Source organism: Hoplias malabaricus, chromosome 3, assembly GCF_029633855.1.
Source record: "Hoplias malabaricus isolate fHopMal1 chromosome 3, fHopMal1.hap1, whole genome shotgun sequence".
NCBI classification, from domain to species: Eukaryota; Metazoa; Chordata; class Actinopteri; order Characiformes; family Erythrinidae; genus Hoplias; species Hoplias malabaricus.
In genome coordinates, this window is record NC_089802.1 from 47633815 (window position 1) to 47646382 (window position 12568).

General features: G+C 41.9%; 1 protein-coding gene across 4 annotated transcripts in view; it reads right to left on the reverse strand.

The window, feature by feature from the left end:
• LOC136691560 (membrane-associated guanylate kinase, WW and PDZ domain-containing protein 3) overlaps window positions 1–11111 on the reverse strand; it is a 112521-nt gene extending 101410 nt beyond the window's left edge. For all 4 annotated transcript variants that reach the window (XM_066664132.1, XM_066664131.1, XM_066664134.1 and 1 more), the window contains exon 1: window positions 10091–11111. In XM_066664132.1, coding sequence (XP_066520229.1) covers window positions 10091–10397 — 307 coding nt within the window. In that variant the 5' untranslated portion in view covers window positions 10398–11111. The remainder of the gene's footprint in view (window positions 1–10090) is intronic.
• Between the last annotated feature and the right edge of the window lie 1457 nt (window positions 11112–12568).

Genomic DNA, 12568 nt, shown 5'->3' on the forward strand with positions numbered 1-12568 from the left:
AGTGCTGCAGCCAATGGAGTCACAGTCCCGCCTACATGGGTTCGTTGGTATTGTGATGGCTGAGAAATAGGGTTGTGTCCAAAAAAAACATGGAGATATCGCATAGTTAGCTATGGCCTTAGTAAACTGATTAGATCAGATACACTGCCAGTGCATATTGTGAATGTCAAAAGCATATTTCATGCTGCCACTTCTCACATACACAAATCTGGCCTTTCAAATCTGAATTCCAGTGGCAGATATCCCAACCGCAGAGAATGTAGGTTTTCCTCCTGCACCTCAATGTTATAAAAGTACATAATCCGTCTGGTCCTGTCCATCATTTGGCTTTAAGCTGCTGGTTAAGAGCAAGGTAATTCAAATGGCCTCTCTTAATGATGCGTGTCATTTAGAGGTGACGCTCTCTAATCTCAAAGCCCCTAAACACAGCTGCTGGGACAGGTGCATGAGTTAGATAATAGTGGGTGCATACTTTTAACTGCTATACATATTGCTGAATGCTGTTAATGTTCCCACTTTGTAAGACTTTGATACAGAGAAGATGCCCAGGTGTCTAAATGGGAATTATATGAAAAGGAATATGAAAAAAAAAATTACATTTAAATTTCTAAACATCATTCATAATTGAAAGTTGAGACTTCAATTTAGCAACTAAAAAGGTCAGTAATTCGGTTCTAAGATACATATTATTCTATGTCCACATAAGCCTAACAGAGGTAGGCACGGATCTGAGTTTTTGGTCAGAGGCCAGGTATCTGGATGCTGATTAAGCCTAGTTTCAGCCTAAAAAAGGATTTTCAATGCTGAATCACTATTTATTTAATCCAAGATTAGGCTTAATCTGTACAGAAAAAAAGCTTACAGTGTTTCAGATGAGAGCAAGTTTGAAAGGGACCAATGTCAATAACAGAACCACAAAACAGACTTCAGCTTCAGAGCATCAGCTGTTACAGGTGACCTTCATTTTAAAATGATATTTTAGCCTCAGGTATCTGAAATATTCACCCAGATTCATTTATAACACAGCAATAAGCATAGTCAGTCAACCATTCCAATCCTGCTGTATTATAGAAATGTAATTTTGGAATGCCTTTCAGTGCATGTGCCCTCCCTGATCACATTAATACAAATGTCATATTCACTTAGCATCTGACTCGCGATCACAGCACAGACTTGGACAAGGCAGCCACCATACTGTTCGAAAAAAAACTGTTTGGTGGGCCATTGACTCACTGAGATGAAATATTAGCTCAAGAGCACAAGGGAGGTGAGAACATAGAAAGGAGAGAACACAGAAAGCAGGAAACCGTAATCAAAGCAAGGAGAGAGAGAGAGAGAGAGAGAGAGAGAGAGAGAGAGAGAGGGCAAAGGGGGGCTTCAGGCACAGAGGACACTTGCGCTGTAATTGCCACTGCTGCCACTGTAGCTACACATGTCCTGGTTCAATGAGCTCTCATGGCTCCTTGTTATAGATGTGAGCGCTTGTGTTTGCTGTCGATGGAGTGATGGAGTGTACGTAAAGTGCTAAGTCATTTGTCTACCTAATTTTTTATTCATTTTTAAAAAGAATCTGGGCAGAGTTAAAGGAAATTTCCACTCAGTTCTCAAAAACACTGCATAATTTAGCCTTTGAGATGTAAACAAAATTATCCAGAGTGGTATTACGTGAAGTGGTGCATTTAATTTTGCCAAACATTAAAATATTTGGTATTTCAGTTCAATGCCTCAAAACCTCTCCTGCCATTCTTGGTCTATTACTATGATATAATTTGCATAAAATATACCTGCTAAGGAAGTCCATAGATAGACAGATATGAATTGATAATATAATAATAATTAAATAGTTACAGTTAAGGAGTGGAGAGCTCAACTATTATACTCTAGTATTAACTGTCCCAAGAAATATACTTAGTTTTTTTTTTTAAGAGAATATAATTATGATTCTTAATCAAACAGTCAAGAGCTTTTATTTGCTGCCTATTCATTGTGTGAATACAACAGTCCACTTAGCAAACACTATGTCTGAGACAGTCAGGCCTCAATGTACATGTAAGGACATCTTTAAGTCATTTGAATCAAAATGGTCCTGACAAATCAATGAATACAATCAATTCATGCTTCTTTACTGCGCCAATGACCCAGCTTCTACACTGATGCAAGAGAGTAGTGCAGACCTTAGTGTGACCTCTCTTTAACACGGCTTAATATTCCTCCGAGGCCTTAGGCCGAGATACTGTAGATATTTGTGATTTGTGAAATGACTATGATTTTTTTTTTTTTTTTGGACACAGATCTGCATGTTTTAATCAAAGGTTTGTTTATATATATATATATATATATATATATATATATATATATATATATATATATATTTCTGCTCACCCTTACGATGTGCTCCCTAGAATGGAAGCCTCTGGCTGTCTTTTCATATCAAAGGGCGAAAGTTGTTGCTGTGACTGCAACTCCTGCTTCCATCCTTATTAGGAAGATGCAGCCATAACAGCATACTGGAATGCTTTATACCAAGAAACCCCCTGAAACTCCGTAGATATTCATTTGGAGTTTTCTGACGGAATATTCCAGCAGCCTTCAAGCCACAGCAAACAAGACAACGCCTGGATCAAATTAAGCTGTATGAACATTTTCCTTTAATTATAATATTGCCATTTAAATGCAGCTCTTGTTGTACTTTCCCTGTTAGTACCGTAGCAATGTTTACTCATTAGCCACTTTATCAGAAACTCCTTTCAGCTCCAACATTTCAGAAATAATTGAATTGACTGGGGACCATTGTGAATTTTACACTACTATGATCTTTCTTCAGCCTAACACTGCTAAAATTTAAAGATGGAAGGTTTTACACATTTATGGGTTTAATAAACTTAGTCTAGACCTGTTCAGGAAATTTTAGTATTTAGTAAAAACCGGATTCCAAAACAGTTGGGACACTAAACAAATTGTGAATAAAAACTGAATGCAATGATGTGGAGATGCCAACATCTAATATTTTATTCAGAATAGAACACAAATCACAGATCAAAAGTTTAAACTGAGAGAATTTATCATTTTAAGGGAAAAATATGTTGTTTCAAAAATCCCAAAAAAGTTGGGACAAGGCCATTTTTTACCGCTGTGTGGCATCCCCCTTCTTCTTACAACACTCAACAGACGTCTGGGGACAGAGGAGACCAGTTCCTCAAGTTTAGAAATAGGAATGCTCTCCCATTCATGTCTAATTCAGGGCCTCTAACTGTTCAATCGTCTTGGGCCTTCTTTGTCGCACCTTCCTCTTTATGAAGCGTCAAATGTTCTCTATAGGTGAAAGATCTGGACTGCAGGCTGGCCATTTCAGTACCCAGATCCTTCTCCTACGTAGCCATGATGTTGTGATTGCTGCAGAATGTGGTCTGGCATTATCTTGTTGAAAAATGCAGGGTCTTCCCTGAAAGAGATGACGTCATGATGGGAGCATATGTTGTTCTAGAACCTGAACATAGTTCTCTGCATTAATGGTGCCTTTCCAGACATGCAAGCTGCCCATGCCACAAGCACTCATGCAACCCCATACCATCAGTGATGCAGGCTCCTGAACGGAGCGTTGATAACAACTCTGGTTATCCTTGTCCTCTCTGGTCCGGATGACATGGCGTCCCAGTGTTCCATAAAGAACTTCAAATCATGACTTATCTGACCACAGAACAGTCTTCCATTTTGCCACACTCCATTTTAAAAGACCCCTGACCCAGTGCAAACGTCTGAGCTTGTGGAGCTTGCTTAGAAATGGCTTCCTCTTTGCACTGTAGAGTTTCAGCTGGCAACGGCAGATGGCACGTGTATTGTGTTCACTGACAATGCTTTCTGGAAGTATTCCTGAGCCTATTCTGTTATTTCCTTGACAGTGGCATTCCTGTTTGAGGTGCAGTGACGTTTAAGGGCCCGGAGATCACGAGCATCCAGTAGAGTTTTACGGCCTTGACCTTTACGTACAGCAATTGTTCCAGATTCTCTGAATCTTTTGATGATGTTATGCACGGTTGATGATGATAACTTAAAAATCTTTGCTATTTTACGCTGGGTAACACCATTCTGGTATTGCTGCACTATCTTTCTGCGCAACAATGGTGGAATTGGTGATCCTCTTATCATCTTAGCTTTTTAGAGACACTGACACTCTGAGAAGCTCTTTTTATACCCAATCATGTTGTTAATTGACCTAATTAGTGTTACTTGGTCTTTCAGCTGTTCGTTATATGCTCAATTTCCTTTTTCCAGCCACTTATTGTTATTTGTCCCAACTTTTTTGGGATTTGTTGACACTGTGAAATTTTGAATCAACATATTTCTCCTTTAAAATGTTACATTTACTCAGATTAAACTCTTGACCTGTCATCTATGTTCTATTACGAATAAAATATTGACATTTGCCATCTCCACATCATTGCATTCAGTTTTTATTCAAAATTTGTTTAGTGTCCCAACTTTTTTGGAATCCGGTTTGTATTAATATCACTGTCACTGTGACCAAAATAACCTTGGTCACATTTCTGGACTCCTGTTGATTCTTGCTAACGTATGAAAATTCCATGATGAAAATTCATTCCAGTAGTGACAATTTACTGTGCAGGAAAATGAAAAGTACTGTAATTTAGTCGTACCGCACAGCCTTAGCTGACTTTGATTAGACTGCACTGGGCAGATCTATTGTAATCTCTCTGTAAATCTCTGTAAAAGGAGAAATCCTTTCAGGCAGAACGTCACAGAAGATCTGACAGCGTAAAGTGTAGTGCAACCCAGAAGTGTGAACTTTCATATCATGTAGTCATCCCTTCATCACAACATACAGACATGTCTCATGCGAGAGTGACAGCGGTGTTTAACATTGTTTCAGAAACCGAAGTAAGCTTTCAACTTCTGTAGTCACACACTTGGAGCAATTCAATGGGAGCTGGCACAAAGTTCACTCTGAGAGCAGAGCACACTGAAAAACTCTTCTCTTTTAACAATGCGAGGAAAGTAAGAGGCAGAGAAGAATCCGCCAGCTTCACCTTAAGGCGGTTGATCTACTTAAATAGAACCCTTGGTTCTGCCGAATGGCTCAGGTATGTTAAACAGTAAGGAACTGGCTGATCTGAGACGTTTTTTCCCCTCTAAACTGAATATGAGTAATGTCTAGGAGTGATGCACGACTGTGGAACTGGCTGTTAAATCATTAAACTAGTGCAGGAGCGGTGTATGCCAAGGGCTGCAATTAAGGAGTGATTTTTTAATAGAGACCTCCACCCCCACGACTGCCCACCCTGGAAACCTTCCTCACTCGATCACTAGAGAGATATCCACCCCTTTTTTTCCAGCCTGACAAGCCGGCCTGTGTCATTCATTTCCATATTTTCATCTTTTTTCAGAGATGCAGCCTGCAGCTGTTTTCCACAGCGAGGTGTAGGACGCATTTATATTTTTATATACATATATATGTTCAGGCTAATAATATGATGGGCTGGGTTAGATCTAGCATACATGATTTACAACATACTTCGATATGCTTTGATACTCTGACTAGTCTGAGACTATCCAGTCCCAGATTAATTTATTTTGTAACATCTGACTTTCAGATGTCAGTGGATGCAACTTCCAAGGCATTTTTCAAAGCAGTCAGGGTAGAAACAAATAAATATAGGTTAAGAATAAAACACTGTATGTATCATTGGGCCACACCTCCTACGGGACTACGGGGGTTGCAACAGATCCCAGGTAAACAAGAAGCAGTTAGTAGAAAGAATGCCTGTGCACCGTTTATACCCACTGTGTAGACTGCTACATCATTTCCTGTTAAAAGCTGACTCTCCTGACTCTCTCTTTCTGCCTCAGTGTGTAGGCATCCCACTCGCCGCATCTATTATTTACGCTTGCTGAATTAGGCATGAGGCCGAGGCATGGGCAACACGCTCTCGCGAGGAGCCCCCCACCCAAACGAATGCATCCAACAACTGCGGCTCCAGCATGGTACCCTGGCCTCTGAGGAGACAAACAAAAGTTCACAGGCAGTTGAAAGCGTGCTCTGTGTGCAGCTGTGAGATGGTGTAAGGCAGGCGGCACTTGGTGAACCCAGCGTCAGCGTGGGACCGCCATCAGAACCACATGCATACACACTCACACATACACACACAGCCTTGAGGCCTGGACCACAGCTGCCAGTGACGGAACTTTTTCACACTCCCGGGTGCTCTGTTATTCAGCACCTATCTGAAGCTCTGTTACACTTTACGTGTAATACTGTGTTACGCTGTGGACACAGATGTTACGCTGGGCACACACAGCTCTTAGAATTTTCGTAGGAAATCAGGAGCTGGTATGAAGCTAGGGTATAAAGCCATCCCAGCACTCATGGTGCAGAAGTGTTTTCTCTGGTGTGATGGAGCGCCATCCAATATCTTCATTTTATCATTCAATATCAGTACCTGACCTCTCTGACACTCTGTGAAGATCTCATCTCTTTTATCCACAAGAGATGTTCCCACATACGGTATAAAGACCCCCTCAGGAGTAGGATTTATAATTATAGCAATTAGAAACAAACATAAATAAAATTCACTTCAGATGAAAGGTTGAATAAGCAGATAACCATAAACATGGCCACATAATGCTTATATAACCTGTGCTTTCACATTCCCCTCCGATCTTCATATATATTTACAGATCTCATCGTTACATCACTGAAATGAAATGATGTAAACTACAGACAGAGCGCAGAATAGTGTTGTTTCGTCTTTTAGTAGCTGCAGCTGGCAGTATGCTATAAACTGCTGAAGTTGCCAGTCATTGTCACCTCCAGACCACGCTGTCCTTGTTTCCTCAACCATGATCTAACACATCTGCAGCATCTTCCTTTTTTTGTGCCAGTTTGTTGCACACATCGAGCTGCATGCATCACACTGTTGCTACAGTAAACAACCTCCTGCTTTTTGTAGCCAGTGTTCCATCTTAAAACTTCAGATAACAGCAATAGCAAAGTAAATAGTTCATTATTATCTTTGTCTGCATCAGTTATGCACACTCAAGATGAGTTGTTAAAAAAAAATCAGTGACCTTTTCCTTAAAAGAATTAGCTTTTGTTCCTAGGAAAAGTTGCCACTCTCCATGGCAACATACCATTTATCATTCCATTCATCATTTCCATGGTAATAACACCCTCCTTTCGACATTCCATGGCAACAGCCCGATTACTTTTCCATTGCTAACTATTCTTTCCCTACGTCTCCATAGTAACAAGTCTCTTTTCCACTGTCAAAATCATACACCTCTCATCGGACTGGAGGCGAGCCCTATGGTTAACTGGAGCAGGTCCGACACGCTTCACATGCACCAAACCGCACTGGCAGGAGCAGCAAGGTCAGGAGGAAACTGTAGCACACCAAAGCAGACCCTAATTATAAAGCTAAAGTAGTCACACAAGGATGAGTAACATAAAAGGAAAGCCAAAGTCATGCCATCGATGGGCAGCAGAATGTGGTTCACTTTACCCATCCTGATCCTGGAGGATACCTGCGCGACTCATTTGTGTGTTTTCAGGGCCCTCAGCACAACTCTGTATTGAGCTGAAGTGCAGCTGAGGTGTGTACAAGCATGGAACGCATTTCAATGTACAAAGTATGGATGAAAAACTACCACTATAAGCCATGTCTCCTATAGGTAACCTTAATAATTTACACTGCTCATGTGACAGTGTAATTAATCAAAGCAACGTGTATTGATTTCTGTATGTGTACAATACAAAAATCTCCAATTAACCCCTACAGCATCATGTGGTTATATGAACACTGTAAGAGTAATTGAACACATGGGATTTCTCTGGGCAGCAAGAGAGTTGTGTGTGTGTGTCTGTATCTGTGCAGGTGAGCAGTATATTTTGTATGTGTTTAGCTCCCTCACAGCAGAGCTCCACTGGGACTCCACACATGTGCTTTACCTGCTCCAGCACACCTGATCAACTCATCAGCCTCGCCTCGCCTCTGGCTGACTCAGCTGTGTTAGAACCCAGGAAAACACTGATGTGTGCAAGCAGTGGAGTGCCCTACACTTTTAGAAAAATAGGTACAGTATATGCACATTACTGTCCTTAAAGGAACAAACACTGTAAGTGTACCTTTAAAGTGGTGTTCAAATCCAGTTCTCTAAAGGTACATTACACCTCACTTTCATTACATGACTGTGTAGAATGAAATGAAATGTTACCAGTCCTGGATATGAAGTCAACACAAGTGTAAAATCTAGAATTATAATATAATTAAAGATAGGGTACCACCACAGTGATTTTTTTCTTACAGTGTAGGGCTGAGAGAACAAGGGTCCACTGACAGAACCAGGTTTACAAGTCACTGAAGAGAGGGAATGGGAAAGTAGGGGAAGCCCTCCTTTACAGTCCTAGCCCCTCCCTTAACTACAGCTGATGTTTGGGCTGGTTTCCACACAATGTGCTTGGCCTGCTGGTATATAGCAACTCTGAAACCGTGACATTACAACAGATGTGGTGAAGATGACAACATTTTCATACATGCTTGTGGATGACAACTGAACAACTGGATGCTCCTTTAAAAAATAGAGTGTAACGAATTCTGTTTAATGAGTTTTTTTTACTCCTTCATCTTGTGTAACCACCTCACCCTGATGAAGGTCACGGTGGGTCCGCAGCCTTCCCTGAGTCATTGAAACACACACTAGAGGCAGTGCCAGTCCATCACAGGACATCACACATTCACCCATTTTTTTCTTAACTGCTTTAATATAACAGTTGTTTCAGTGCAGTATTCAGATTCTTTCTTTCTGTTCCAAATCAACCTATTATAGGGGTACTGAAGATTTTTAAAGTGTATTTGTGTAACATACAACTTTAATTCAAACATAATTTTGTTGTTTTATTGTATTTGCTGCAAATTATTAAAAATGACTTTAATTTACAATTGTCATTTTATTATTGATTTATTATTATTATTTAAACCAAAACTGTGTTGGATACAACACAAACTTTTGAACTCAATATTATCCTCAAAAACAGACTGATTAATACTTTCTCAGAGTTTTTTCATGATGGAACATATAACTAGTGCAGTGATGAATATTTTATGTTCATTTGCCACTTTCAAATTGCTCAGGTTTTAGGTTATACTTTGTTGAATATAATGACAATTGTCATAGATAGTGCTGTGAAACATTTAAGATAAAATACCTGAAGCGTGGGAAATAGTTTAAATTAGCAATTACAATCAAAAAAACACTTCAGAACTATGACACATAGCACACAAAGTGACAATGTTGTTTAAGGGCTGTGATGTTACATTTGTGGGAAATATCCCATGTGATAAATGCTGAATTAATATCATTATTAGTTTTGTAATAAGATTTATATGTAGCATAATACTCTGTCCAATCCAAATCAAGAAATGGAAAGACAAAATAGCATGCATCGTGTATTCGGAATGCAATAATATGGGAAGTATGCCTTATGTGAATGAAGGTTGGTGAGAGCACTTAAAATAATAATAATAATAAATTGAATATATGAATATATAATGTGAATAGCTTCATAACGCATGGGAATAATGTCATAAAACCAGGAATAAGATACTTACATATCTCTTTCCTGTAAGTATCATCTTCCCTCACCTTAATAAGCCATTGCCACTCAATTTTCAGTTGTAGTTCTTAGTATTATTTTGAAGGGCTGTCACCTGCAGGACACCGTACATGCAAATATGGGAGCCTGTACATAATTTAGACTACACATTAAATTTATTTGAATATATTTAAATTAATAAATGAAAGAAACACAACATTAGCTGCTATACGGCGTTAAATGAATAACCTATGGACGTTTCAGCCTCTCCTGCACATGGCTCTCATCAGTCTGGAGCAGGCCTATCTGTGCTGCTCTCTGTTATCAGTAATTAGTTTGGGGCAGATATGTGCTTGGTATTTCTGAGCCCCCTGTCCATCTCAGTAGTGTCTTGGTTGCCCCTCGAACAGCCCCAACTCTCAGAGAAAGCGCATGGGAATCAACACGAGTGTCTCCGAGTGTCAGTGTGGCAGCTCTCCTCACCTGGTTTGACCGTCTTAATGCGAATGGGCTCGCGGAAGTGGCGGATGACGGCGTGCGTGTCTCTGTTGGTGAGTCCGCTCACGGGCGTGCCGTTCACCTCCAGCAGCACGTCTCCGTAGTACGGGAGTCTTCCGGCGTGACACACGAGCACATCCAGGTTCATCTGGCCGAGGTACGGGAACTCACCGTGCTCGGCGCCGCCGAGGATCTCCACCACGGCGCCGAACTCGCCCAGTCCGCCCCACGACACCGCGCACTCCTGCACCTTAGTGGACCAGTGCTTCTTCCGCTTCAGCGTCTTGGACATGGCTCGGGCTTGGCTTCAGCTTTCGGAAGACGCTGTTTCTCTGGAAAACAACGGAGTCCTAAGTGTGGGGTTCGACCTAGACTAGAGAGGCGCCAGTTTGTAGGAAAAGAGCAGCATCTCTGAGCTTCATCTCTTCCCTCTGTCCTTCCTCTGTCGAGGCTGCCGTCAAACAGAAGTCAGTCCCCCTGAAAAACGAGCTATACCAGCTTCTAGTCGAGGAGAGCCACGACTCGAGTCATTTGTTGCTTCAGAAATCCGTCACAGCTGAAACACGACTGCTGTTTATTTACATTACTCCAAGTTCGTAGCAGCAGCAACCAACAACAACAAAAACCAGAACAGCAGCAGCAGTCATCAGCAGTAAAACAGGTTTCTTCAGCTCGCCTAATTCAGTCCGAAAACACACCCAGTCAAGACCCAGACTTGGCGTTAAACCAAGCGAGGACCCCCGTCGTCGGAGAGCCGTTCATCCACCGTTTACCTCCATTGAAAGCCAGCGTCGCTCCCGTGAAACCGTGTCGCCGTGTGACGGTTAAATACGAAGCCAGTGGCAGCTGTATCTGAATCGGTGTGCGTGTTTAGCTCCGCACGCGCTCCACTCCGCGCGCCCACAGCTCAATAAGCACAGCGGAAAAGACGGCAACAGCAACTCAGCGATGTGCCCTCCAGCATCTGTCAGTCCGCGGCGCTCCACACGGCGTTTTTTAACCCCCCCACACACACACACGGACGTGGTACCGTGTGACGCTCCCTGAGCAGACGGTCCCGCGTCCGCGCGCGCTCTCGTCGCCACCGCTCGAGCGTGCACTGGATGCGAGGCGCGCGCGTGGGAAGCAGCCAATGAGAGCTGAGGACGCTCCAGCAATTAACTAATTATGTAAAAGAGCGGCATTCCTGCGGGTCGTGCTGCCTTTCCCTGCTCGAACAAGTGAATCTTCACACACCTAAGCAGCTCACGTAGTATGGAGAGGGGCAGGTTCAGCAAATAAACAACAAACTTAAGCTCAAAAACAAAAGCACTGCCCTTAGAAAGTAACTGAATTCACTATCTCCAGAGGTGTGGGCTATAAAGCCCACAATAACTGGGCTGTGGAGCAGGAACTGAATTTTGTGGAGTGACTGGTCTCCATCCAGAACTTTTGGGACCAGTTGGAATGTGATCTAGATCTAATCACCTGCCGCTGAACGACATCAAAACACCACACAGGGGACAAATTACTTATCAATACTCTCTACTTCAGGGGTAATAATATGGAAACTGGAGGCGTATTGATTTTTTTTTCTATGCATTAGCAAGTGGCACTTCCTAAACATTTATTCATCTTGTTTAATCAATGGGAACAAGACAGGAACAAAACTGGGGTTCCAGTCCATCACAAGGCTGCACAAACTCACAACTATGTGCAACGTTTACACAGCCAGTCCATTCAATTATATTTCTGTGTAAAGGCAAGGTAGAGTGCATGGAGGAAACCCACACAGACACAGTGTGAACATGCTGAAGACGTTTCTTTTCATTGTGAGACATAAGTAGAAGATCAAACCCAGGACCCAGACCCTGGAACTGAACTTTACCAGCAACACCACCAGTTAGGGTACTGGTTAACTATTCTTACTGAAGGTACAAACAGTGTAAATATAACATTAATAGGTGCAAAAGTGTTTTTAAAGTCCAGTCATGTTGCATAAAAAATTCTCTCCAGGAGAAGTGTAAGAATTAATTCACACACCTACCTCGTTGGTCCACCTTGTAGATGTACAGTCAGAGACACATTGCTGCACAGTGTGTGTTGGTCGTCTAGTCTTTCATCAGTGGACACGACGCTGTCAGCTGTACATTGTCGATTGGCGGAGTATTGCTCAATCCAGCAATGACACTGAGGGCCTTTAACACTACAGCAGCACAGCTGTGTCTGATCCACTTCAGCACCACCCACCTACACTGACACACCACCATCACTACATCAGTGTCACTGCAGCTCTGGGGATGCGCTTTAGGCAGTGAAGCTGAGAGAAGGGACAGTGAGCGTAGAAACAAGGAGGTGGTTATAATGTTGTGGTTGATTGTTATGGAAAATGTGTGTGGGGTACATCATTTTCCCTAAAGTACTGAATATGTACATGGTACAACCAGTGAGACAGCTTTTCTGAGTGCACCATGCCTCCTATAA